Source organism: Cygnus olor, chromosome 3 (assembly GCF_009769625.2).
Source record: "Cygnus olor isolate bCygOlo1 chromosome 3, bCygOlo1.pri.v2, whole genome shotgun sequence".
Taxonomy (NCBI): domain Eukaryota; kingdom Metazoa; phylum Chordata; class Aves; order Anseriformes; family Anatidae; genus Cygnus; species Cygnus olor.
In genome coordinates this window covers 100,204,425-100,230,513 of record NC_049171.1, presented here as the reverse complement: position 1 = coordinate 100,230,513, position 26,089 = coordinate 100,204,425, and the positions used below count along the sequence as shown (strand labels likewise).

Below are 26,089 nucleotides of genomic sequence, written 5' to 3'. Positions count from 1 at the left end.
GGGCTCAAAGCAAGTCAGTGGAAAATTCAGCAGTTTAGGAGAGAGGAAGAAAATGACCCAGTGACTGTTTTACTCTGGGGTGTTGATAAGATTTTTTCTTTTTTCTGTTTGTTTTCAAATTGTACCCTGCACTTCAACCAGTGACATGAGATGATTTATAAACTTGGTCAGATGGTGTTGTCACTGAAGAAGCAAATTCAGTCTTGCATAGAAACCATCACAACCCCACAAAACATCCTTTGTATGTGAACAAGCTCAAGCAGAGGCTCCTTTACCTAGGTAGTGAGTCAGCTTGCACACATGCTAAACCCATTAAGGTCAACTGCATAGAGTCTGTGCATATGTTTGTGGAACTATTTTCTAGAGCATATTTCATGTAAAGTATAGTTCATCTCACCAAGAAAACCAACAGCAAAAAAAGGAATCAACTCCTAGCAGTTTTATACTGGCTAAAACTCACGGTTGTTCTACCAACCTGAAATTTGTTCAGCTGAAAACCCTGCTAGGGAAGAAGTCGTCTTGTTAAATAAAGTGTGTTGAACCCTTCTTTGGCCCTGTTTTTGCTGCCCTCATTTGCTGCACCTGAGCACAGCCACGAGTTTGCAGCACAGTAAAGCCTGATCCCATGGGTGCAAATTCGAGTTAGTTATCTCCCTCACTTTCAAAGTTCACATTTTTCTGCCCGGTATGCTCAAGTGCGAACTAAGCTTGTAGCAGAGACGCAATTTCTGCTTGCTGGAGTGACAGCATAAGCCAGCCTTAGAGACTGACAGCAGGAAAAGATGCACTGGATTTTTAAAACATTATTTAAACAGGAGAGAATTGTGATTCCCCATTGAATGGGGTTTAGGTCTGCAGGTGGTCACCAGGTGCTTGCTGTCAAGACTGCAACCTGGCTGTGTGCCTTCCCAAGAAAAGGCTGGCAGAAAAGTTGACTAAATAACACGTCACTTGTTAAAAGAGAAAGCTAACAGAAATCTTTGAAAGTCAGTGGTGTCCATGGTTTGTAAGAGCCATCACACAGAATTATGCTTCATGTCCCTGTGCTGTTGCCACACCAACCTGTCAAAATGATCATATGTTCTGACTTGACCTCACTATTCAGACATCCTCAATGGAGGTAATGGCATCCCTTAGCTTTCTGAGGGCTGTTAATCAGGCACCTGGAAGGAATACAGCTGAGATTACCTGAGCTCAGCTCATTGCACCTCCGTGTTTGAGGAATGCAGGATGCAAAGGGTTCAGCAGAGGTAGGGAAGAAAGGGCCTTTACTAAGCTGGGAACTTGGCTTGTGACGAGAAACAGCTGGTGCTCATTTGAGAGTCTGACTCCAGCAAGCCTGTGCCCATGGAAATGACTGACACCTGCACCTAGGGCAGGTACCTCGGTCCTGTAGATAAATATATAGCTGGTGAGTAAGGTAGTCTCTTTTTGAGACTGGGTGGGACATACTGATTGAAGTGTTGAGTGAGTAATGAGGTGCTGGTTATTGTAGGATTAGAGCTTTTCTATAACCAAGAATTAGGCTCGCCAGAGGTGGTGAGCTGTGAGTGTGTTTGTGCCAGGTGTATGCTAGGCATGATACTTGTTCCTTCTCCTGCAGAGAAACAAGCTCTTGCTGGAGCATTTCCCTGCAGAGAACATATCAAAATGATGAGAGCTGCCTGCTAGTGCTTCTCTCTTCTTTACTCCTTATAAGCTTCTCTAGTCTTCTCCTTCCTCTACTCCTCCACCCCTACTCTGCCCTTTGGTCATATTTACCACTTCTTGCAGTCTTTTATGTACTGCTGCCCAAAAGCTTTTATGCGGCTATTACCTTACCTCTGTGATGGCTGGTCTGAACTGCCTGGGTTTCTTATCATTGGCTCTGCTGCAGGAGTATCAGAGTCCCTAAATCGTCCTACGCCTAATCTCCGTCACAATGTTTGAGACTATGCAGTGTTTAACAACAAGCAAATGGAAGGAGAAGTTGGAGAGGAGGAGGTGTTGCAGGACAATGCTATAGAAGCATCCTAAAACTAAAAATGTCAACTTTATAGAGTAGAACAAGGAGCTGAAGGCAGGGAAGGATGACTAGGAGGCATTGGTGCCATAGTGCAGCTAGAGGAGCTTCAGGATTGTGTAGTGATAGGGGTGTCAAACAGTGGAGGAGGGAACAAACATGGGGGGTAACAGAGAATGAGGAAGATGTGCATTTAATTGGAAGTGGGAGAGGCAAATATATTCTGTAGGGGCTGGAAACTTTCTCAGGTATATTTACTTGAAGCTTGAAAAGCCATGCATGGAGAGAGAGCCTTGCAAAGGAGATTGCTGGTAGGTTTGGCAAGTGCAGCTTCTCCTCCTTCTACATGCATTAGCACTGCTTCCTGTCTTGTGAGATAGTGCTGGGCTTGCCAGGGCTGTTGTGCCCAGAAGCAACAATGTGGTTTTTTGTCTTGCATAAGCAATGTTTAATTATTAGCTTTTTTTTTTTTCTTTCTTTCTTTCTTTTCTCCCACCAAGTTTCGGGTTGCCTACTGTTCTAGTGTTTTGCTTTGCCGAGGAGATCTTCTTGATGAGGGTTTTTCAAATTCCTCTCATACCTGTAGTTTCAGGGAATGGTTGTTGCTGTGTCTTCGCCTCTTTCTCAGTCAAGCAGAAAGAGAGGGGCAAAAGTCTCCTGGGGAGAGGAAGAGCTCTCTTGCTGTGATTCAGTGGAAAAGCAGACGCCCCTGACCACAGGCAGGTCTCCTAGAGCAATCCACTTTTGTCCAGTGGTAGTTTAGTAGCAGCGTACACACGAGTGATGCAGAAAGGACAATACTGCTCTGAAGGACTATTTTAGGAACAGTTAGAGACAGACATGCAGGGAACATAGAAAAATCAAGCAAGCAGAATATAAATATTTTGTTTCTCCTCCTGATTCTTTCTTTGTGTGGTCCTCTGACCTTACAGGTCTACCCTTAAAATGAGAAAGAAATGCAAGACTGCACCTTTTCAGCTAATCTTTCCTCCGGCTCCACTTGGCTCCTTTTTCCAAACCACATCAGAGAAGGACTCTGTGTTTTCCTGCAGCCCTTATTTGCGCTGACTCCAGGAAGGCAGTCTGGGGCTCCTTGGCATGGTGAGCCAGAGCCATGGCCCCTTGCTCCTAGCCCCAGAGCAGGAACAGCAGGATCCTGTCCCTACCCACAGCGGTAAGGTCAGAACAGAGAGGACCCTGATATGTTTGTTTTGGGAGCAAGTGTTTGTTTATCCACTGGCCAAGCCAGCTGCACCTGGGCAGTAGGTCCTGGAGATGAATTCTTCTGGAGGTGCCCTGGACACATCCTGCCACTCAGGTCCATGGACTCTGCTGAGCTGGGTAGCTCCCTGGCCACATGTTCATGGTTCTTCCGTGGTGTTTGCAGGCTTTGAAGTCTAAGCTGGTTTCTCAGGTAGCCTCACTGATCACAGGGGAGTGTATCCAGGGAATTAATGGGATTTAAGTTAAGTCCCTTTGCAAAGTCCCATGCAGTGCTGGTTTTCCTCTGTTCAACTTGTGCCTCTGCTCTCAAGATGCTTGGCAAGGCTCAGAGAGCACAGTGAAACGTGCTGCATCTTGCTGCCAGCTTTCAAACTTTCAAATAGTCTGCTGGAGCCAGGGGGTGAGTGGTAATCCCCGAGAGCAGAAGCAGTTTCTTTAATGTCTTTTTTTCACCCAAAATACTTTTCTGGGTATTTGAGGATTAGTCGGTCACATCTGTGTGTTCCTGTGCAGAGGGGAAATGCAGTGCACAAATTAAGTAGTTTTAAGGTAGAAAAAAAAACATAAAGCTCATAGAAGTGGGAATTAAGCTTCTTTCATAATGTTGGTATAAAATCTTCTGTCTTTTCTTGGCTCTAGTTAAGTGAAGCCATAAAGAATTAAGTTATTTAAAGGCACTATCTTTTCTGTTATTTCTTCTGCTGGAAAGTAAGGGTTAATCCGCTCATGGTGCCACTGAGCTATCAGCACGTTGGAGAGTGGGAAGCTGGAGGGAAGGAGGGGAAGTAGTGTAACCTCAGGGGCAGCCAGTGCTCTCCCATGCTTCTCCACTGCACTGTGGTTTCATGATGCACTTCTTAATGTGCACCAAGACTTCAGAAAATATTAAGGGGATAAAGTACTCTTGGGGGAGGGAGAAAGAGTAATATTAAATAAAAAAGCTTTAGCATCCTCCAGTGGCCCTTGCTATGTTTTTAAAGATTTATGCCAAATGCAGGCTTTATTGGAATTTGATCAGATAAAGCTTGGTTGTTATGGGAATGTCTTTGTTCATCAGTTTTCTTCCCTGCTTTGAAGACTTCATCACATCTTTCTTTTATTAAGGTGCTTATGTATTTATGAATAGAGTCCCCGCACCCTTCAGAAAAAAAATTGCCTTTTATGAATAAGCATTCCAAAAAATAAATAGGCACCACCGCAAAGCTGGACAAGCGAAAACCCTTGCGGGGTAAAAAGTAGTTGTTCAGGGAGCATTGTGGTATTGTTTTTGAGGTAGTTTTATTATGTACAGACGGTCAAACAATAACAAGTAATAATTGCTTCCTATGGAAGCAGTGCCATGTTTTGGTAACACATCATAAAGCATCACAAAAATGCAGCTAAAGCACTGGATTTTAGCATTGTCGTTATCTGACGCTACTGTGTATGTGGGTAGCTGGTGGTTGGTGGATGAGGGGATGTACTGCATGAAGTGTCCAAGCAAATAAATGTACAGCACCAGGCTAAAGCCCAGGTTATGATGAGCAAGCAAGTGGGAGCAGACCTTTGGTCTCTCTGTGTTGGGGATGGTCCCGTCCATGCCAAGGACTCCCATGGCACTCACATGGGGTCTAGTAAGAAGTGAATACCCTCCACACAGTGTCTAACCTGTTTTGTTTAAGGATTTCTCTCCTTGCTTGGAGGTATAAGAAGAAAGATGCTGTGGAACATATTACCCCATTATGAGTCAGATTTAAATTTAAACCACAATCAGTCTTTCAAATGCTTTCAGTTCAGACAGTGTTTTGTCTTGTTTTTCAGTTAGGGAATATGTTTAAAGTGAGCTGCTATAGATTTGGGCCAGATCTCAGTGGTGCAAATCTGAGGCAATTTACACTGGCTGCAGTAGAGCTACTCTAGATTGATCTCAGTATAATCAAGAGCAGAGGGGCCCTGCTTGCTTTTTTTTTTTTTTTCCTTCCCAAAAGTGCTGTCTCTAGTGCCATGGAACAAAATCCCAGGAAGAAGTGTTTGTGGCACTCAGCTGGTATGGGACGCCTGTGTTACACACATCACCTGGGGCATTTGGTTCCAATTGACTGCTGTTGCTGTGATCCACAACTCAAGTATTTGGATACCACAATTTATGTATTGCTGTCCTGAAACCAGACTCTTGCAATATGAAAGGTTGAAAGGTTATGGTTAAATGGCAAATGTGCAGTGCTCTTTGAAGTGCCAAACTCAGTGTATAGTGTGGACCTAATAACTTTTGGCTCTACCAGCCCTCCCTGGCCCCCCAGCAACTGAAGACCAGAGGATCAGAGGAAGTTAACTTGCAGCATATTTCAGTCAAATTGCTGCTTTCTCTTTGTTCCAGAATCCTTTTTTTTTATTTATTTTTTGTTGTTCTGAATACTGTATCCCCTACAAAATACTTGCTACATTTGAGACTGTGTAGAGTACCTTCGGCAAATAATCTGCGAGCGTGGGTGAAAGGAAGTATTTACTGGGGCATCATATTCTTTGCCATTTGAGACTTATCTTGGATGCAGCTAGCTCTTGCCAGAACAGAGCAGTTATTGAAGACAACTTGAAGTATATAATACCCCATTAGCTACTGGCATGAGCTGGCGCATACTCCGAACTTGACCTGACAGCAATGTAGGACGCAGAGCTGATAGATTTATTACAGTTTGTGGTGTGTGTATATTATGGGGAATGTAGGACACAGGTCAGAGACAAGCCTCTGAATTTGGGTTCTTGCTCTTCGGGCTGCAGTTGTGCAGGGAAACCAGATGCACGTTAGGCTGAGACGCAAACAAGTTTGAACCAAATACTGCAGCTTAATAATTACTGGGCTGGGGAATATCATATTGGTGCTAAGAGGCCCACTGGAGGTGAGGAAGGTGTTGAGGAAAGCTGGGAAGCTTTGTTTCCAGACAGTTCACCTGAGGGCTAGCTAGAGAACAGAAATGGCTGCAAGAGGTGAGAAAGAGCAACTCTTGGGTCCGAAAAAAAGAAGACTGTGTTATAGAGTCTTTTCCGACTTAAGAGCAAATGACAGGCCCTCAGCAAATAGACCCCAGAAACAATTCCGTATCACTCATGTGTGATGAGACAACAAAAGGACTCTGGGCTTCCTTATGCCCTGCTTCCTTGTCCAGTAACGAATAAAAGCTGTGAAGGAGAGGTAAAGGAAAATAACGTGCAGCTTTGTAGGAGAGAAGCCTGTATGAAGAAGAATAGATGAGGGAAGAAAATGGAGGATGGGAGTGGTTTGGGTGGAAGTCTGTAGGTGGTGAGAAGAGCAAATCATAAGAACTGTGATGGAAGAAAAACAATTCAGGCAAGAGGAAGGGAAGAAAGAGGAGTGACGTGTGAAAGAAGACAGCATCTTAGAAAAAGTAGTAAGTCCAAATATTAAAACAGCAAACAAACTTTAATGCCAAAATTTCGTGATGAAATGCATGTGAACATGAAATGTGGCAATCAGAGACAGGACAGATGAAGGAGTTGGGAGACCTGAGCTTAGAAGGCGGATGAATACAGGAGTACCCTGCAAGGACGTAGGGAGCTTGGCTAGGAGACAGGAGAACCCTCTCTGTTTTTGTTGACTTTGGCTCCTCTTTGTTGATATTTTAATAAAACATAATGTGCCTCTGGCAAGTTAAAGCTAAACGCTAGATAAGTTTACAGGATTTCTTGTTTTGCTTTATTTTATATAAAATCTTTTTTAGGAGCTATCTTAAAATCTTCTAAACGGCAGGAAATTGCAGTCAATATTTCAAAATCTTCCAGGAGAAGGACCCCAGACCCTCCGTTCTTGTTTATCACTTACACAACACAGAGTCTTCCTGCCTGCTTAAACGTAAATCAAGCAGAGCAGCCACAGGGGGCCCCAGCAAGCACTGCAGATATATCTTCGGCAACGGGAGGAAGGCCCTGCTTGGGGAACGAATGGAGAGGAAATCCCTTCTCAGACTCCATCATCTTCCATGAGGCTCACCACAGTGATGCAATGAAACAGCCACAGTGAATCCCTGACATACATCATTTCCCTTTCTTTTCTGACCTGCTTAAGCAGCTCATCTCTTTACCCCCTCACACTTCACCTTCTTTTACCTTTAAGCGAGTAGCAGCTGACACTGTAAGGGAATCCTGCTGCAGCTGTAGCCCATCCAGATATAAAAGGGATTGGGTTATGTGTGCAATATGTTCTTTTTATTTGCAAGTTTGCATGAAGAACGTGTTTGGCAAGTTCTGAGCAGATGGATCATAGAGCTATGGCTTTTTTTTAAGACTTTGGCAAGTACTCCATACCTTTGTATTTTGGCAGGAACTCTGCATCTCATATACTAGTCTCTAAAGACTCTGCCCTCATTTTGAGCCTGATTCGGAGACCTTTGCAAGTAATGGAAAGGCTTCCACTGATAAGCAGGGGGGCTGTGAACCCCTTTTAGCTGCATCACACTGAAGGCAGAATCTGAATTACTCTTCTGCAAAAGTGGTTATGAAAATAGTGTAAGTTTACAATGAGAATTTTTGAAAAAAATACAGTTGGTTTCTTGCACTAGTGGTGATAAGAAAAAAACTAAGATTACGATAGCTGGTAGACTCCCAGTTAAGTGGCAAAATGTGTTATATGGAGGTTTTGGCACTTTACAACATGTTTCCACGTATAATAAGTAAGAAACTGGATAGGAGAGATTGTAGTGGTTTGCAGCAGAATTAAAGGTTTGCTTATCCTGGTGTCCAAGACCTTGAACTCAACAAGGGAGTGAGAAAGGACTGAGAATTAGCATTGCCATTTTTTAACTTTAAGCTTTGAAACAAGGTGCTGGATGAAGTCCATGAGAGCTGTCTGAGGAGACCTTTGAAATCTGGACTGAGGCAGCAAATTATTCTTTCAGTAGAGTGAATAGTATGTAAGAATTTGGAAACCACAAGCAGCTGCATATGCAGACCTTGGGAATCCAGTCATCATGCTGCATGGGATTAGGCTGGAGTCCCCTGCAGTATTCTGCTAGTCCAGAAGAGATTATTTTAGATGGCAGTTTTCAGCCACGATGTTCTACATAGCAAAATTTCTCTCTGCTCTGATATTAACCATCATTAGCACATCATTTACCACTGGATCTCATTGTTTGGACTTATTTACTTTGAGCTCACAAGTACATGTCAGGTTATTTCCATTATTGTAAAAGGCCCTTGAAGTTCCAATGGAAACCATGGGTAATGATGATAAGTAAGAGAAAGATTAGTGAGTCTGCCAAGATGTTGTAATACAAGAACATCACAGAAGTCTGAAATGACAGAGGAGAGAAGGGAAGGAAGGAAGTTATCAGGGAGCCAACAGCATCTGGAGGGAGGAGATCAGACAGTTCAGAATAAATTGAGAGGAAAACCAGATTAATAGCAGGTTTTTACAAGATAATACCATCTTTACTGTTCCTCGGTGATGGCAGATCCCACACTGTCTGACAGCAGTGACCACCACCCGAAGTACCAGGGCAACACAGCAGACACAATAGATATTTTTAGGTGACCGTACAATCTTATTATTATGTTTTGAAAGTTCATCAACTTGTTTTAAGAAACCATGAGTCACCAAAAATATTTTCAAACAGTTGCTGACTATAATTCTCAAACCTAGCTATAAAATGCCCTTGCTGCTGAAGCTTGGCCTTTGATTTGTGAGTAGGGTTTTCTTGGCTGCAGCGGGTATATGCAATTGATGCATCGGTCTGTGTATCATCACAACTGGATCACATTCAGCTGTTTGTTTGCTTGGTTTCAGTGAGGTGATGAATTTATTAGCCAGAACTGTTCCACTGTAAATTATACTTAATTGTAATTTTCCTATTCTTTTGCATCTGCTTGTGGTAGCTATGGGGGAATAGGAGTAGCTACTGGCCAGGCCATCAAACCTGAAATAAACTAAGCAAGTTGCTGTTGTGGAGTTATTTGAAAGAACCAGCTTGTGTTTCTGTTGAACTTTTTCCTTTTATGTGTGTAATGAGTCATGAAGACAGGCTCTTCTGGTGTCTGCTCTGAGCAGTTATTGTTTAAAACACATGCACTAATGTGCTCATTGAGTTATCCCCTACTTTAGCTGTGTATATAAATGAGAACAGGAGTAGGCAAAGGAAAAATTGAGCAAAATGATTGCTTTTCTATTAACAGAGTCCTGGGTTTTGGAGGTTTTCTGGTTTTGAACTGATATAATTACACTGACACCAAACACTGGTACTCTGCTGAGATCAGCCTCTGATATGCCCCATTTTTAAAGAAGCCGTGTTTCTACTAATTTTGAAAACATTCTGCTTTTTTTGTTATCATGAATTATAGTGTTCTCAGTATACTTTGCAGTTTATAAAATACAGCCTAAGACAATCCCTGTCCTTATTTATATACTCGGAACTGTGTGATAGTTACTTAGGAGGATAAATGTGTGCATATAAGTAAACAGTTTTTATCCTCCAGTATTTTAGTGAAGATTTCAGCTACAAGATACTTTTTTTATTTTTAAAGTGTATCAGTTTATGCTCTCCGGTTGGTTGAAAAACCAGCAGAGCAGTTGGCAGAAGTACTGTAGAGGTCACTCTTTTTTGGAGACATGTTTGTGATTCTTCTGCAGCCAGTTTATGACAAAATTAAGCCATTTCACCACTGAATGGCTGGTTATGGTGATTTGGGATATGCTTCCAAGGTAGCATCAGGGTCCAGCCTCCTCTAACAAATGAGGAGGATTGCCAATGGAAATCCTTGCCAGCAGAGCAGAGTCTCCCTTTGAGGACTGGGCAGAACAGCCCAGAACCAATGAAGAGCAAAAGATTTCAATGGGATTTATAAAATACCAGAAATCTGGCAGGTCTCACATGAGGGTGGCATGTAAAGGCTGTCATCACTGAGATCTCCAAGAGGGCTTCCTAAACATGTCACTGTACAAGCAAGAGCAATGGTTTGTTTGCATCTGGCTGGCTGCTTCATAAAACCTTTCCTGCGATTACCTGCATTATTCATATATTCACTATTTTCTTTTTCTTTGTGCTGCTGGCAGTAGCTGCATGTATGTGATATCTTGAGATCCTTCATGGAGATTCATGAGATATTTTTTCCCTGTGGGTTTTTTGAAGGGTCAGAATAGAAATATTCTGTGTTCAGTTTTTGAGCCCCTCACTACAAGAAGGACATTGAGGTGCTGGAGCATGTCCAAAGAAGGGCAACAAAGCTGGTGAAGGGTCTAGAGAACAAGTCTTACGAGGAACAGCTGAGGGAACTGGGATGAACGCTCAGGGGAGACCTTATTGTACTTTACAATTACCTTAAAGGAAGTTGTAGTGAGGTAGGGATCGGGCTCTACTTCCAAGCACCAAGTGATAAGAAAAGGGGAAATGGCCTTAAGTTGCACCAGAGGAGGTTCAGTTTGGATATTAGGAGAAACTTCTTTACTGAAAGGGTTGTGCGGCATGGGAATGGGCTGCCCAGGGAAGTGGTTGAGTCACCATCCCTGGAGGTCTTCAGGAAACGTGTAGATGTAGGACTTAGTGGCATGGTTTAGTGGTGGAGTTGCCAGTACTAGGTAAAAGGTTGAACTAGATGATTTAGAGGTCTTTCCCAACCTGAATGATTCTGTGAAAAAAGAAGACAAGGGGAAGGTTAGCAGTGCCCATAGAATGACAGCTAGAAGGCAAGGCTCAAGTATGCACACTACTGTGTCAAGTAGAGATTGATGAAGAGTTTTGGCTAAGTATTTGCTTTCATGTGGAAGGGAGGAACTATGTACAAAAAGAGTGTAGATAAAAACATTGTTCTTAAATTTTGCAGCAGTGCTACTGAATGAAAATTATTCTGCGTACTAGGCTAGAAGTCTGCTGGATAACCTTTTTGTTACACATCTACCTATTCAGCTAATCCTCACATAATGTGGTCATATGTCTATGTGTAGTCCTTTAATAGAAAAGGCAATGTTGCTTAATCCCTTTGAAGGGGACTGAATAAAGATATATATGTGGCAGAACATCCCCATGTTTAGAAGCTGCAGAGATTTTGCGCAACCTGATTTTTCAGATTGTTGGTCTTGAGCTTTCACTCATGCATGTGTAAAGGTGTGCATGCTCGTACCTGCACACATGCAGTTTTTATGCATTGTCAGCTACTTGTGCATGTGCTGAAAACTGAGGGGGGTAAGGTGGTATGTGTGAAAATTCTGTCTCTTACTCGTGCAAGTGATTGAATCTGTCACTTCTACATGTGGGTGATGATGCACAATACTCCCCCAACCCCCAGAAACCCTAATAGTCCAGATCATGATCCACAGACATATCAAACTTCTGCCTCTTTAAGAGGGAGTGTTTGGATGAGATGCCAGAAGGAAATGAGAAAGGATTGAACTAGAAGTTTAATTCGGTCTTCTTTCTCTCTGGTGTTTTTTTTTCTTCTATTATGTTAATATACATGAACTGAATATGCGAACTGAAAACTGTTGAACAGAGGCTTTCACCTTTTAGGCCTCCTGCAGATGTAAGTTGTGCAACAACATTTTTTGTAGTGTTAGATGTGGTTGCAATGGGCTAAGCATAAAGGCAAGACAATGTTTATAGGCAAAGCAATGTTTATAGATAAAGGTAATATCTCTTCTAAGACCTATCAATATAGTTGGAAGAAGTAGATGAACTTTAAAGCACAGAAGCCACAAGGCATAGGAAAAACTTTTCTTTTTTGCAACTAAGCTAGTTGATCTAGTAGGAAGAAATTATTAGAAATACCAAAAGAGAAGTTTTTCAGTGGGAATGGGCTTGAATGGTGTGTTGGGAGAAAAGGAGTGATGAAGGTATGACCAGAAAGGCAGTACAAACTACAAAGAAACCAACCAAAGAGGGGGGAAGATGGCATAGAGAACCTAAAATACTTATATTATAATTTCTGGAAGGCTCACTTGAAGACTGTATTGTAGCTATAAAACTTTCTGATAGGTTCCTTCAGAGAGACCATTTTAATTACTACTGTGCATCGTGTTGCTGCTTTAGCATGTATGGAGTTGGAACACAGTATAGGAAAAGTGAATAGTTGTTCATCTGGTGGGTTTTGGGGGAAGAAACAGACTGATGGGTCTAGGATTTTATCGTCCATTTGCTCTGTGTTAGAACTACTACTTCTGCACTTGCAAGGATAAGTGCAGAAAAGAAAGGAAAAAATGGGAACAGTGAGGCTAGATCATTTTTGCTTGAGATTGAAGTAGACCTGCTAATTTCATTGTGTGTGGTACTCATCATATTGAACAGCTTTTTGCTTAAGAATTACGAGTGTCTGCTTAATACATCGTGTCAGTTGCGGAAATTACTTACGCTATACTTAGTTTGTGACTTTTTAGCTCCGTCTTCATTCTTTTTTTTTTTCCCGAACGTGTTGCATAAATCACGTGGAAAGGAGCCTTGCTTTCAGATACTCTAGATACTGCAGGATAGATTATATCTGGCTCTTGTAATCCATGCTGTCCATCGTGTTCTACGGTTTTGAAACCTGCAAACACTTTTATCATTCAGTTCATAGGTCAGGATAGATGCTCTCTGTACTGTTAAATATGTGTGGTAATGATCTCTTGTAATTTTACAAATGTCTTTCATGCCAGACACACATTGCCAATCCTTCACTTTGTCGTCTTATAGGAGTGAGACTGGAATAAAGACATTCTCTTTTGGATACCAAGGCACAACCAAGTCTTCAAAACACATCTAAGACCAATTATAGTTAACTGCAAGAGATTACTTTTGGCACATTGCTTACTTTTAGATCCTTACATCACTGCCAAAACTGTGAGGTATGCAGTTTCTGGAGTCTGTGGAAAGATATGACTGTGCAGAAGGGAAGAGAAATTAGCCAAGTTCTTGAGTATTATTTGACCCCCCCCCCCCAAACACATCTCTGTAGAATGACAGCTGCATTACATCCTCAGAAACACTTGAGTTGACCTGATAAAGACCAAAGAAAAGGCAAAGTTATGTTTGTGCTTCTTTGGGACTTTCCCAGCATTGATTGCAGATGCTCTCATCTCTCTGGCACTTCTGAGCAATGGTAGTCCACTTGCTGCTGCCAGACTCTCTGTAAACAGTTGTTCAAACACTTTGAAGGCTGCCTCATAAAAAGGAGTCTTAGTGTTGAATGTTTGAGTGCCCTCAATTTCTACTGGAGACCTTAGCATCCCCTACAAGTGACATTTGGTAATTTTCTGGATTGGGACCAACAACTGCTCATGTCTTTCTGCTTCCTTTGTCCTGCTGTAAATGTGTTGTGTGTAAATCAGAAAGAAGGCAGAGAGCTTATCCTACTGCTGTTTTTCTCATAAGACAAACATTATTGTAGGAGCTGCACTGCTTACCTGTAAAAGGTACAGCACTCCCTTGAAATAAAGAGGGAATTTCTACGTGTTGGATAGAATCAGGGCTTTTCAAGCTGGCTTTTCTGTTTCATTATGAAAAGCCTAATTTTATTATGATGACATAATTTCACACCTCTTTTGAAATATTTTTCTTCATATATATTATGTGGTTTCATCACTGATTTATACCAGCAGTTTGCTAGATATCAGGCTGTCCTGGGCTGAGGAAATAGGGAGACATGTCTGTCAGTTATTCATTTGGTAATGGACTTGGATGGTTAAAGAGAGTAAGAACCCAAAACAATACACAAACTCAAACTGCTGGCATGCCAGAAGTTACAAAGTGATGTTATCATGTGGTATGTTGATTGGAGTTGACTTAACATTGCATGGCATTCCAGCTTCCTGCATCACAAAACTATCAACATAGTAATAACTGGGAACAGAAACCTGTTAACAGCCAAAAGCCAAGTTGTTTTCAGAGGCAAGGTAAATAATAGCAGCCTATGCTTGTTTATGGAAAAGCAATCACTCAAGTTGTTTAGATACAAGGAAGAATATGAGCATTTGTGGTGGTTTTACTGTGAGGGGCAGCTAATCTTCAACACAACTGCTCTCTCACTCCCTCCCCTCAAAGGAAAAGGGGGAGAAAATATGATGAAAAGGGCTCAAGGGTTTAGATAAGGACAGGGAGATCACTCACCAATTATCATCATGGGCAAAACAGACTCACAAAAGGAGATTAATATAATTTATTTCCTATCACTAGCAGACTGGAACAGTAAGAAACTAAAAGCAAACTAAAAACACCTTTTTTCCCCCCATCCACTCTTTTCTGTGTCCTCCCCACAAGTAGCAAAGGGCAACCAGGAATGGGGGCTGCGGTCAGTCCCTGACACTTCATCTCTGCTGCTCCTTCACAGTCACTCTCTGCCCCTGCTCCACGTGGGGTCCCTCCCACAGGATGCTGTCCTTCCCGAACTGAGCCTGCATGAGCTGCCCACAGGCAGCAGCTCTTCAAGCACTGCTTGAACATGGCTCTGTACCATGGGGTCCATCTGTCAGGAGCAAACTGCTCCAGCACAGGTCCCCCACAGGTGGCAGCTCCCCCCCAGACCCCCTGTTCCTGTGTGGATTCCTCTCCATGGGCTGCAGCTCCGGCCCGGGGGCTCTCCATGGGCCGCAGCCTCCTCCAGGCCACATCCACCTGCTCCACTGGGGGCTCCTCCACAGGCTGCAGCATGGAGATCTGCTCCATGTGGGACCCATGGGCTGCAGGAGAACTGCTGTTGTGCACCCGGAGCACCTCCTGCTGCACCGATCTTGGGGCCTGCAGGGCTGCTTCTCACTCCTTGCTCTCCCAGCTGCTGTTGTGCAGCAGTTTTTTTTCCCCTTTTCTTAAATATTTCTCACAGAGGTGCAAACAACATCGCTTATTGGCTAGGCTCTTTGGCTCAGCAGTGGGTCCCTTTGGAGCTGGCTGAAACTGGCCCTTATCTTACATGGGGCAGCCTCTGGGCTATTTTCAGATGCCACCCCTGCAGCCCCCTGCAACCAAAATCTTGCCACATAAACCCAATACCGCACTTGAAATTCTAGGCATGCACTGCTGTGTCTTGAGGGGGAGGAGTTGAGGTTTTTTTTGTGTAGGTAATTTTTATTGCATGCTCAGTAGCAAGCTTTACTGAAACTTTTGACACAAATAAAAACACAACTGGCATCCAGGTTTGGACAGAAGCAGAACTGTCTGTTGCACAGATCTTTGTGTGGCCACAATTCAAACCTGCATGCCCCCAGATTACCTGTATGGACAATATTTTTTTTCTCTTCAATGTGTAACCCATACTGAAAGTCAGAAGGAAGGCTGGAAGCATTAATAAGGCAACACTGTACAGATTAGTTATGGGTAAGCAATATATTATCTTCCTTCAAAGTGCAGACTATATTGTACAGACTCTACTTCAGCATTAGATGTCACAGAATCACAGACTGGGTGAGGTTGGCAGGGACCTCTGGAGGTCATCTGGTTGAACCTCTGCCCTGCTCAAGCAGGGACACTTAGTGAAGATTGCCCAGGACCATGTCCAGGTGCCTTCTGAAGATCTCCAAGGAGCTGGACTCCACAATTTGGGCAACCTGAGTCAGTCCTCCATCAAGCTCACAGTAAAGCAATGCTTTCTTATGTTTAGATGGAATCTTTTGTGTTTTAGTGTGTGCCCATTGCCTCTTGTCCTGGCATTGGACACCACTGAAAAGAACCTGGTACTGTCATCTTTGCATCCTCCACTCAGGCACTTGTACCCATTGATAAGATCCCCCCCATACCTCCTGTTATCCAGACTGAACAGTCCCAGCTCTCTCTGCCTCTCCTCATAGTAGAGGTGCAACAGACCTTTTATCATCTTGGTGCCCCTCCATTGGATATGCTCTAGCCATTGTGTTACTAACAACGGTGAAACAGCTTCTCTTGATGTTCCGGTTATTATGATCCCCAACCACGTGTGTTACAGGACAAGTCTTCAGTGTAGTCTTCCTGTGTGACTTCTCTTAGGAAGGAATATGTGATGGCATGTTTTGCATGAGGGTATAAGATGATTTCCTTGGGGGGGGTTTATATCACCTTCCTTCCCCAGCACTCCCAAAGAAGATAGTAAAGTAGGGAGCAAATATGAGAATGCGTTACTTGGTCTTGAAAGTCAAGTATCATTTGCAGCACTATCCTAAGGGAAATGAGATGTGAAAAAGACCTCGCTAGTCAAGCACTTTTACTGAAATAGTCAAATTACTGAACCTCTGTTGTTGCCATTGAAATTGACCATAAAGATTCTGCAGAAACTAAGAAATACTGTTATCTTTCAGTTTCAAAACACACCGAAACTGTGCCTGAATGTACATCTGTTGCATAGAGGTTTGAACTGTAATAGCTTTTTCTGCTATAACATCAATGGTCCATTTTAATAAAAATCTGATAAATGTTAACTTGTAGACAAACATATGTATTGTTTCTTGCAGGTTCTAAAATCCAAAGAATTATCATCACCAGGACAGCGCTACATTGACAGCAAAGTAGTTAAAACAAGAGCTGAAGGAGAATGGTTGTCTTTTGATGTCACTGAGGCTGTACACGAATGGCTGCATCACAGAGGTGACAATGAGTGTTTTGCCTTCACTCTTGCCCCATGTCCTCATCCATTAACTCAGCAGTGGTTCAGGCTCATTCCACATGTAAAACAAATTTCACTTACTTTCATGTTTTGCAGACAGGAACCTTGGATTTAAGATAAGCTTACATTGCCCGTGCTGCACCTTCGTGCCTTCCAATAATTATATCATCCCAAATAAAAGTGAGGAGCTTGAAGCAAGATTTGCAGGTAACGAATGAAAAAATTATGTTTTAAAATGTGGTGGTACTTAGTAATTGAGGAGGGAAACGAGCTTATTGCCTCTCTAAAATGGAATTCCAATGATTGAAAACTTATACATTTGAGAATCAGCAGGTAGAAAATGGCATTGAAGGCACAAGGGTAAAACTATAACAGCTGAACTGTTCTAAAACCAGATGGAATGAATAAGAAGCCATCTCATTCCATGCTCGCAGCTTTGATGTCCTTAAATATCTATATTACAGTTTGCAGCATGCGTGCTGGAAATATGTACATACAGTTTGAATGTAAGAAAGACTTATGCACAGTAGACCATCTGCTGTTGGGTAATCATGAGAAAACTTATTGAATGCTTTCAATATAAACCCTTTGACTGCTGTCCATCTTAGCATTGTAACAGTTCAATAGAGAAGATTACTGGACAGTTGAATCAGGATGTTATTTGGCGCACATAAATTGCTTGCAGTAGATGTGTGTGAACATGGTGCATTTTATGAGTGTATTAGAGAAAACAATACTTGTTATGGCAAATTTCCAAAGTATACGTAAGGTAACAGTTGGTTGGTTTGCTTACAGTGACACCTTCCTCATGTAGAAAGTGTCCCAGTCTTTGTAAATACCCACAAACATACCTAGAGCTGTTTGGGCACACCAGATAACTCCAGCTACCCATTTTGTGTGTGCGTGGGGTTATATCAGTAATATTTAAATTACTCTAAGCAATGCTATCAGTTGCTTCAGAAAGAACTAAACAATAGGTGCCAAAACTGAATAAATGTGTTGCAATGCTTTAGTGCCAGTGAAATGTGGGCTGCAGTAACAGAAATGGCATGCCTGTATAATATTCTCCCACATCCAGTAGTGTAAGGTTGAGTCTCAGGTGAAGTCAGTGGAACTACATTAGTTAACATCGGGTATTTCTATACATCTACTCGCTATCACTAGCACGTGCAATTTATTGTTACTTATATATGTATATCATTTGCATAAATGATTGTTAAAAAAATAAAGATTGGATTGAATGGATATTAAAAATAGTGTGTAGTAAGGGTTATGGATATATGTGCTTATGGACAGTAGACAAAGTGATAGACAGCAAGTATAAGCTCCCTTGTGTTTTTAAGCCATTCATATTTCAGTTTCTAAAAGGGAAATGTTATTTAATTAATGATGCTATTGTTATCATTAATCAGTACATATTAAAGTAAAGCCATATTAGAACCAAACCGAATTTTGTTTATCCAGCTTTCATTTATTCAAATATACCATGATTTGGTTCATTTGTTTTCCAGGGATTTGGCTATATTCCTCATCAAGTATTACGTTTATTTAACCATTGTTTCACTGCATTGGAATTTTTACTCTAAGTAAATATATATATGCCCTGTACATATTAATTAAGCCATTGTGTGTATGTAAAAAAATGTTAGTATGAGATTTGATTACTGTAATTTTAAATGTTAAAAAAAATAACTTCTCTTTAGATAGTATTATCTGGTAGAGGAGATTAATTTTTGAAAGGTTTTAGGAACAGGCATAACGTGAGCTATGTTGACTCCTGGTAAAGACTAATACCTTGGGTTCTTTTGCCCATCCTATTGCCATGATAAGAAGCTAGTAAGGCAGCTAGTGTTTCAAGAGAAAACACAAAATGTGAGGTCATTGATTCCTGATCTAAGAATAAATGATTTGATCAATGTCCTTGCCATGTCCACATAAAAGTAGGAGTTAGAATAATAGATTTTCTTGGAAAAATTAGCAAAATTAATTAAACTGGCAATGAGAGACAAAGAATTTATAAGCACTAGAAAGAGGTAAATGTGATGGAGAAAACTAATGGGATGAAAGTAAGCAGTGGGAAATACAGGTATCCAGAGCAGCTTTATTGGTGTTGCTAGGCTTTAAAAGGTACATAGCTGTTAAAAGATGGAAATACTGCCCTAAGTGAATTGACAAAAGCATCACTGCTTAGGGCATTTGAAACTAGTTTAAGCAATGTAGATACAACCTGTGAGGTAAGCAACCCCATGTGTCATCTCCATTATTCATTTCAGCATGAATGGTAAATGTAAATGGTAAATGTACTGAAATGCCGTTAAATGGCTGTGAGTGTGGGAGGGGTGATAGGATAGGTGTGTTAGAGTTGTGTATATAGGTGGGATCTCAAGTTGAAATTTACCTCCACTTCCCCAGTAAACGTGCTCAGCTGACACCACCATTGTCCAGTTTCTGAGGGAATTTTTTTAAAGAGATGGTTTATTTAATTTGTGAAGAAAAAAGCAACACAATGTTTATCACCAAAATGTATTTTTTGAAGGTATTGATGACTACACATATTCCAGTGGTGATGTGAAAGCTTTAAAGTCCAATAGGAAAAAATACAGTGGGAAGACCCCACATCTTCTGCTAATGTTGTTACCCTCCTACAGACTTGAGTCGCAACAGCCCAGTCGGCGGAAGAAGCGTGCTCTAGATGCTGCCTATTGTTTTAGGTAACTATGCATCTATATTTAGTATACTTACACAGCCATGCCAGCCTGTGAGCTGTAATGCAGTTGCTTATCATGTAAGAAGACGTTTCTTTACTGTAGGCATTTTTACAAAGTGTGACCCCTCTTTCACAGACCTTCAGTCTCCATGCCCAGTGGGTGTCTGCCTAATGTGCTTCACTCCTGTGGAGACAATGGCCAATGAGGAAGGTTAGGACCTTAGAAAGCAGAGACTGAGCTCCATCTGGGAAGATTCTCAGGCCCATCAGTGCCATAATTACAGCCAAATGATCACCTCCACTGTGCTCACCTACTCAGAGAGGAGACTTAGTAGGACCTGGAGAAAAGTACATTAATGATCCTCCAGGCAAACCATTAGCTTGATATAAGCAAGTCCTGCACTCTCTTAAGCATCTGATTTCATTTAGAGTATAAGCTTCAACGGATGTGATTTGGTTGTGAATTTTTGGGACTCGGACTTGCCTGCCTGTAAAGAATCATTCAGGGGCAAGCAACTGGATTATTTTTATTCCCCGTGTTGTCTTTCTTATGACCAATGCATTTGTCTGTATTTTTTTTTTCCAGGAATGTGCAGGATAATTGCTGCCTGCGTCCACTTTATATTGACTTCAAGAGGGATCTTGGCTGGAAATGGATTCATGAACCTAAAGGATATCATGCTAATTTCTGTGCAGGAGCCTGCCCATATTTATGGAGCTCAGATACTCAGCACAGCAGAGTAAGTAAAAATTTTTGGTAATTTTAAGCTTCTATTTTATAACGGAAGGGTGAAATATGTTTCTAGGACTGTCATCAGTGCCAACACCAAAGCTTCCATTTATTATCTCAGTAACTGATGCAATATGGCCCTATATTGACCTGCACGTGGCCTTGTGCTAGAGTTGAAGCAGAAGTCCTGTATCAATCCAGAGATATATATATTTTTTTATGTGGTCATCAATATGATGTATGGACATAACAAATACTCTTTGTGACTATGAGCATGGTGTAGCTTTGGAAGGCTGCCTGAAATGGGACCTGACATTGAAGAGCATGAGTGGAAGGTGGCAATGAGCTCTGTCAGCAGAGGCACCAAGGGAGGCACAATTGGAGTGATAATGGCACTGAGTGTTACCACTTGATTATCACCTACTTTATGACCTGCCTCTTTCATTTTCTATTGTTACTGATAATCTACCATGCTGAATTTCATGATAATGTATGGATAGCTGTACTTCTTCAAAAGATGTATTCATTCTTGTACACTGAAAATTTATTTGTGAAGGAAGGACTTTGTGTCTGGAACGATTATGAACTAATAGGTGTATGGGATGGGATCTTTTATTTTAGGGTTTGGAGTTAGTATTTTAGCCAACTGTTTTAGGATGAGTGGTGTTCTGCTGTGATGTGCTCATTCTTCTCAGCTATCAATAAGGATATCTAGACAGTAAATGCAAGAAACAGACATTTGCATCACAGTTGCCATAAAGTAAGAATTTCCTGCTCAGGACCATACTAAGGATGATGTCTCACCTTTTCCAAGCCTTCTTTAAAATAACAGATCAATGTCAGCCAGCAGTGAGCACTCCTCCTGTCTAAGGGGCAGCTTGCTTTCCCTTTGGTCTGTAAAGGCACGATAGTGAGTTCTTCTGAGCATATGGACCCAAGTGTAGGTAACTTTTATGGCTGTTGCTGGCTGTGGCATTGTAGTACTAGCAATGTCAGCTGGCAGTGGTAAATATGTTTTAATAAGGTACGTATGTTCCTGCAGTGGTGTGGAGTAGTACACAGTTTGGAGCAGCACTTCTTTTTAAAGGAAAGAGGAAGAATAACTGTCATGGTCACAAATATGTGGTTTGGAAAGTTAGCCAAAGAGTCAGAGGTTGCTTAATAAAGTAGTTAGTGTTGTTGCTGCCCTGAACAGGTCTTCTGTCTCTCTAAGTTGCAAATGTTGTGTTGAAGCTCTAGGAAAAGGTCACTTAGTGTTTAACTAACACATTAATGGCATCCTCGGAAATACCTGTGCACCATCAGCGGGTAACCCAGCATACTTCCCTTGCAGAGTACCATGCATATGAATCCAACGTGACATAAAGCACCAGTGCTACTAACTTCACCACAGCTGATTCTCAGTTGGAGGAACTGCAGATGGAGTCACAATTCTTGCAGGGTGGCATTAGTGGATTTATTGAAAAGTAGCAAGGGAGGAGAAGAGCAGTGCTTTTGTGTTGAAAGGCTCTCCTCTCCTGTAATGATAAATGGCAATCTGAAGACAGAGATATAGATGACTTAGTTTCTTTCTTACCTGTCAATACCATATGTGTGTTGCTTTAAAGGGCTATTCTTTCAAGTCAGGCTCCAAGCATGTATGTGTTATAAGATTTAAGGCAGTGAAGATAAAATGTTAGGAAACTCAGACAGATTGTGACACCAGTTTGAAATGGAGAAGTATGCAAAAAATATTCAAATCTAGGCATCTTCCTACTGATTACATTAGGCTTTGTCCCAGGCACTGTAGGAGGAAGTGATGCAGAAAGGAATTTGCTTTGAAGAGTCAGACAGGCAGAGGTAGCTGCCTTAATCTCTTATTTCCTTTCTCCTTCTAGGTACTCAGCTTGTATAACACCATAAATCCAGAAGCTTCTGCCTCTCCATGCTGCGTGTCCCAGGATTTAGAACCTCTCACCATCCTCTACTACATTGGCAAAACACCCAAAATTGAACAACTGTCCAACATGATTGTAAAATCTTGCAAATGCAGCTAAAGGATTCCCCAGAAGCAGCATGATGTGTGTGTATTTAAAAAAAAAAAAAAAAAAAAAAAAAAACAAGGAAAAATGATAGAGAGAGTGAGAAGGAAGGAAGGAAAAATGCAAACCCAGGTTCAACAGTGTTAAAAGGAAAAAAAAGAAGAAGAAAAAAGCGGTACTAGTCTGAACTGTTTGAAAGTTTTTTTTTGTTTTGTTTTGTTTTTTAAAACTGGCATCTGAAGCAAAACATTGAAGGCCTTTATCTTACATTTCACCTACACATAGTGTGAGATAGACAAGAAGCAAGTTAAAGAAAAAAAAAAACCTTTTAAAAATAAACACTGGAAGAAATTTGTTAGTGTTACTATGTGAAAGGAAAAAAACAGGAAAATCCCATGAAGTGGAGTTGCTGTATCTGTCCCGTGCCTTACTTGATCTCTCTGTATTGTTACGCAATAGGCATCCTACCCATTCCTCTTAGTTGTAGAGTTAACAGTGCATTATTTATTTGTGTGTAAAAACTATCAAATGGACATTTCCATATTGCCATTGGAAAAAAAGAACCAGCAAATGTGGACAAAATGGAGACCAAATAAGCTGCCAGAAATACATATAAAGCCTAAAGGAACACAAGCTCAAAAGATTCTGAGAAGTAATGGTTAGTTTAGTTGGATTTAAGTAGAAATCAGTTACTACATTATTGAGAAACTTTGCCTTTAAAATACCTTATTTTTCATGCCAGCTGCCTAGAGAGGCTTCTTGTAAGGTCTCAAACCCTTGTTTTAAATACTGAATAACTTACTAATAAAGGACACTCTGTTTCAGTCTGAAAGACAAGTCTATAAGATTTTTTTTAACTGTAAATGATTTAAAATGTCAGTTTAGTAAACCAGTGAAATATTTAACATGTACTGGTCTAATCTTCAGACCTTAATACGTTGCTGTATAGCTATGCTATGGGATTTTTTTTGTTCTTTTGGTATATGTAACCATACCTAGAGTATTACAATAGGTGGGTAGTAAAAGCCAGCTTAATTGGAAACATATCTGTAGATCTCTATTTGTAAACTATTAAAAAATTAAGTACTTTATGTGTAATGTGTAAATTTTCACCATATTTTTGTACTCTGTAATACTGTCAGCTCTCATGAGTTTGAATTTGAATTTGGGGCTCTTTTTGATCACTCAGAATCATGTGTTTCCCTCTAGCTGGCCAGTATGAGTAGAGTCCCTATATTTTGACTTGCACTACAAATACATGTTTTATAATAATTGCTATACATGTGCTTTGTATATTGTTCATCATTATGACATAAGCTACCTGACTCCATTTGGTTTTTTGTTTTATAAAAAGGATGGATTAAAGCACTCTTTCCTCCCCTCCTTCTCTCCCTCCTCGCCCATCCCCATTTTTATTTTTTCTTTTGGCAATAGACATTTGAACAGATGGGCAGGGAGCGAGGTGTTGCAAGAAGAGATGTCCCAGCCTGGCTGAGGCAAGGCAAAGCCTTGCAGAGGGTGACATCCACAGCTGTGCAGAAGGCTGGTACGAAGCATCTGCCTCAGTGATGCCCTTGCATGGGGCGTGCATGGGAGCAGTCCGTGTTGAGCTCACACGCAGCAGGGATTTGCCCTGCTGTTAGTCCGTGGGATTGATCCTGCTCCCAGGTAACAGAGGCTTGCCTTTAACTTCTGCAGCGGCACAGCAGAATTTGCAGGGTCAGACCCTTGATTTTGTGAGTTTTTAAACTGAGTTCACATTAAAACTTCTTATTATTTTTATTTTTTAAAGGGAAAAAGAAATATGGGGTCACTGTGGCTTTGTTGTTGTTACACATTTGAATATTGTAGAGGGAGTTGAAAAAACATCCATAACATACAACTAATTTTAAAAAAAGTTTAAATTGGCAAAAAAAGAAATCCTGAAGGTGATGCATTCAGTTCATTTCACGTGATGAAGGGTTTTGCATGGCAAAGCTTGAAAACTGTTAGAATGACATTTTCTGTCATTGACCTGAGCAGTGTCAGGAGAACGTTCCTGAGCTTTATCTTGTCAGCTCCAGTTTTGAGATGTGCAATTTCTTTGACTTCAGCAGAACACTGATGCAAAGCTGAAGTACCACAGCGGCTTGCACCTGCCGCTCCTTGGGACTTTGGTAGAGCCTACGCTTATTGCCTAGATGGACACATAGCCCCACAGATGATCTAATCTCACCCACTGACTCAGTGCTGAGGAGGAGGTACGTTAGACTTCTGATTTATTTAGTGAGTTGAGATGAACAAGTGAAAAATCTGTCCTGCTAACACTTGCTTGAGCCAGACTTACTCCAATGAGAAGATGCACTGAACTCAGTGAAACTCCTCAGGGTAGTAAATACTCTGGATTTTGCTGTATACAACAGCAAAATTAGTTTTATCAGGTTCAGTATGAGACCTGTATTTTTGTTGGACAGGAAGGGAGACAAAGATGAATACATTTCAAAAAACTTAAAAACATTTTTTGCAATTCCCTGCTATGGGAATGTAAATCAAAGTGGATTTGAAGCCTTGAAAAAGTGGAATACATGATAATGTACTTGTCCAACTGTACTCACTATTGCGCTGGACGCAGCTGAAAATTTTGGTTTGGGTTTGGATTTTTTTCTCTAAATTTAAATATAAAGCCTTATTTCTGTAGAGCATTACCCCCAAGATCAGATACTTTTTTTTTTTTACTTCTTTTTTCCTCAAAATGCACTGATAGTATTTGAAATACTCTATTATAAAGCTCCTACAACTTTTTTTCCTCCCTCTGGTTTATTAGGCACGTATTCCCTGTAATTACCAAGAATGTTAGACCTGATCCTACAATGTGCAGAACTCAAGGGTGAAGTTCCCCTCTACAGAGTGGGGTAATGTGAGGCCAAATACCACTCAGGTCTGATGTAGATCCCCCCACCGCCATTGAATGATGTTTTAGATGGGACTGCACTAGTTCAGAGACTGTCTGCCAGAGGCCTTACCATGAGATAGTTGCCGCTGTCTCAGCAAAGTCCCTGAGCACTGGTGATGCCCAGCACCTGGCAGGAAATGTTCAGCACCTTGAAAGGTCTGACCCAAAGGAGCTGTGTGGAGCCAGGGTAAGGGGTGGGGAGTCGGGAGGGGCGGGTTGTAGCACTTAGCTGGGTGGGTTAGGACAGCATTTTTTATGTGTTTAGCGACAATACAATTGTATGGTTGGCATGGCTTAAAGGAAAAAAAAAAAAAGGAACTTAAAGGACAGCTGTGTTGTACTTTGGTGATCGATTACTCTGTATTTTAACACATTGTATGTCTGTTTTTGTGGTGCTCTAGTGGTAAATAAATTATTTCAATTATATGCTGGTGTTGTTCATATGGCAATGTTCTTCTGGCATAGGTAATTCCTCAGCTCAGGCTCAGCTTAATTGGTGCCGAGCACTTTTTGTGTGAGGGACCTTGACGTGGTCTGGCACAGGTGAGGTGAAGAGCAACCATCCAGGATGAGAGTGGATCACGCCTGCCTTGAGGATTCCTTTCCCCTCAGCAACTGCTGTATATGCCTTGGTCTACAGACAAGTGGCTTCTGAGCCAGTGCTCGGAGCAGCAGCACTGTCCCATGTGTGCACAAGACAGCTGCTGCCCCAGGCAGAAGCGGTGTCACCCTACGGCCTCACTGTGCCTGATCCTTCACCAGAACCGTGCCCAGGCAGTAAGGTGCCCCTCTGCACAGCTGTTATTGTAGGCACCGGTTACAGTGGCTTTTCTCTTTGGCAGTAGTTCTCAAAGTATGCCCGTAGTGATGCAGGGGTTGAGAAGGCGATCTGACTGCATCCTGTGATGCCTGTACAGTGAATGGTCCCACAATACTGTGTCCTTCAGTAGAA

General features: G+C 41.5%; 1 protein-coding gene across 1 annotated transcript in view; it reads left to right on the top strand.

Moving 5' to 3' along the window:
* TGFB2 (transforming growth factor beta 2) overlaps positions 1-25,563 on the top strand; it is a 73,146-nt gene extending 47,583 nt beyond the window's left edge. Inside the window, exons 3-7 of the mRNA XM_040551728.1 lie at positions 16,596-16,728; positions 16,844-16,954; positions 19,284-19,458; positions 20,041-20,194; positions 22,062-25,563. Coding sequence (XP_040407662.1) covers positions 16,596-16,728; positions 16,844-16,954; positions 19,284-19,458; positions 20,041-20,194; positions 22,062-22,220 — 732 coding nt within the window. The 3' untranslated portion in view covers positions 22,221-25,563. The remainder of the gene's footprint in view (positions 1-16,595; positions 16,729-16,843; positions 16,955-19,283; positions 19,459-20,040; positions 20,195-22,061) is intronic.
* Positions 25,564-26,089: the final 526 nt, after the last annotated feature.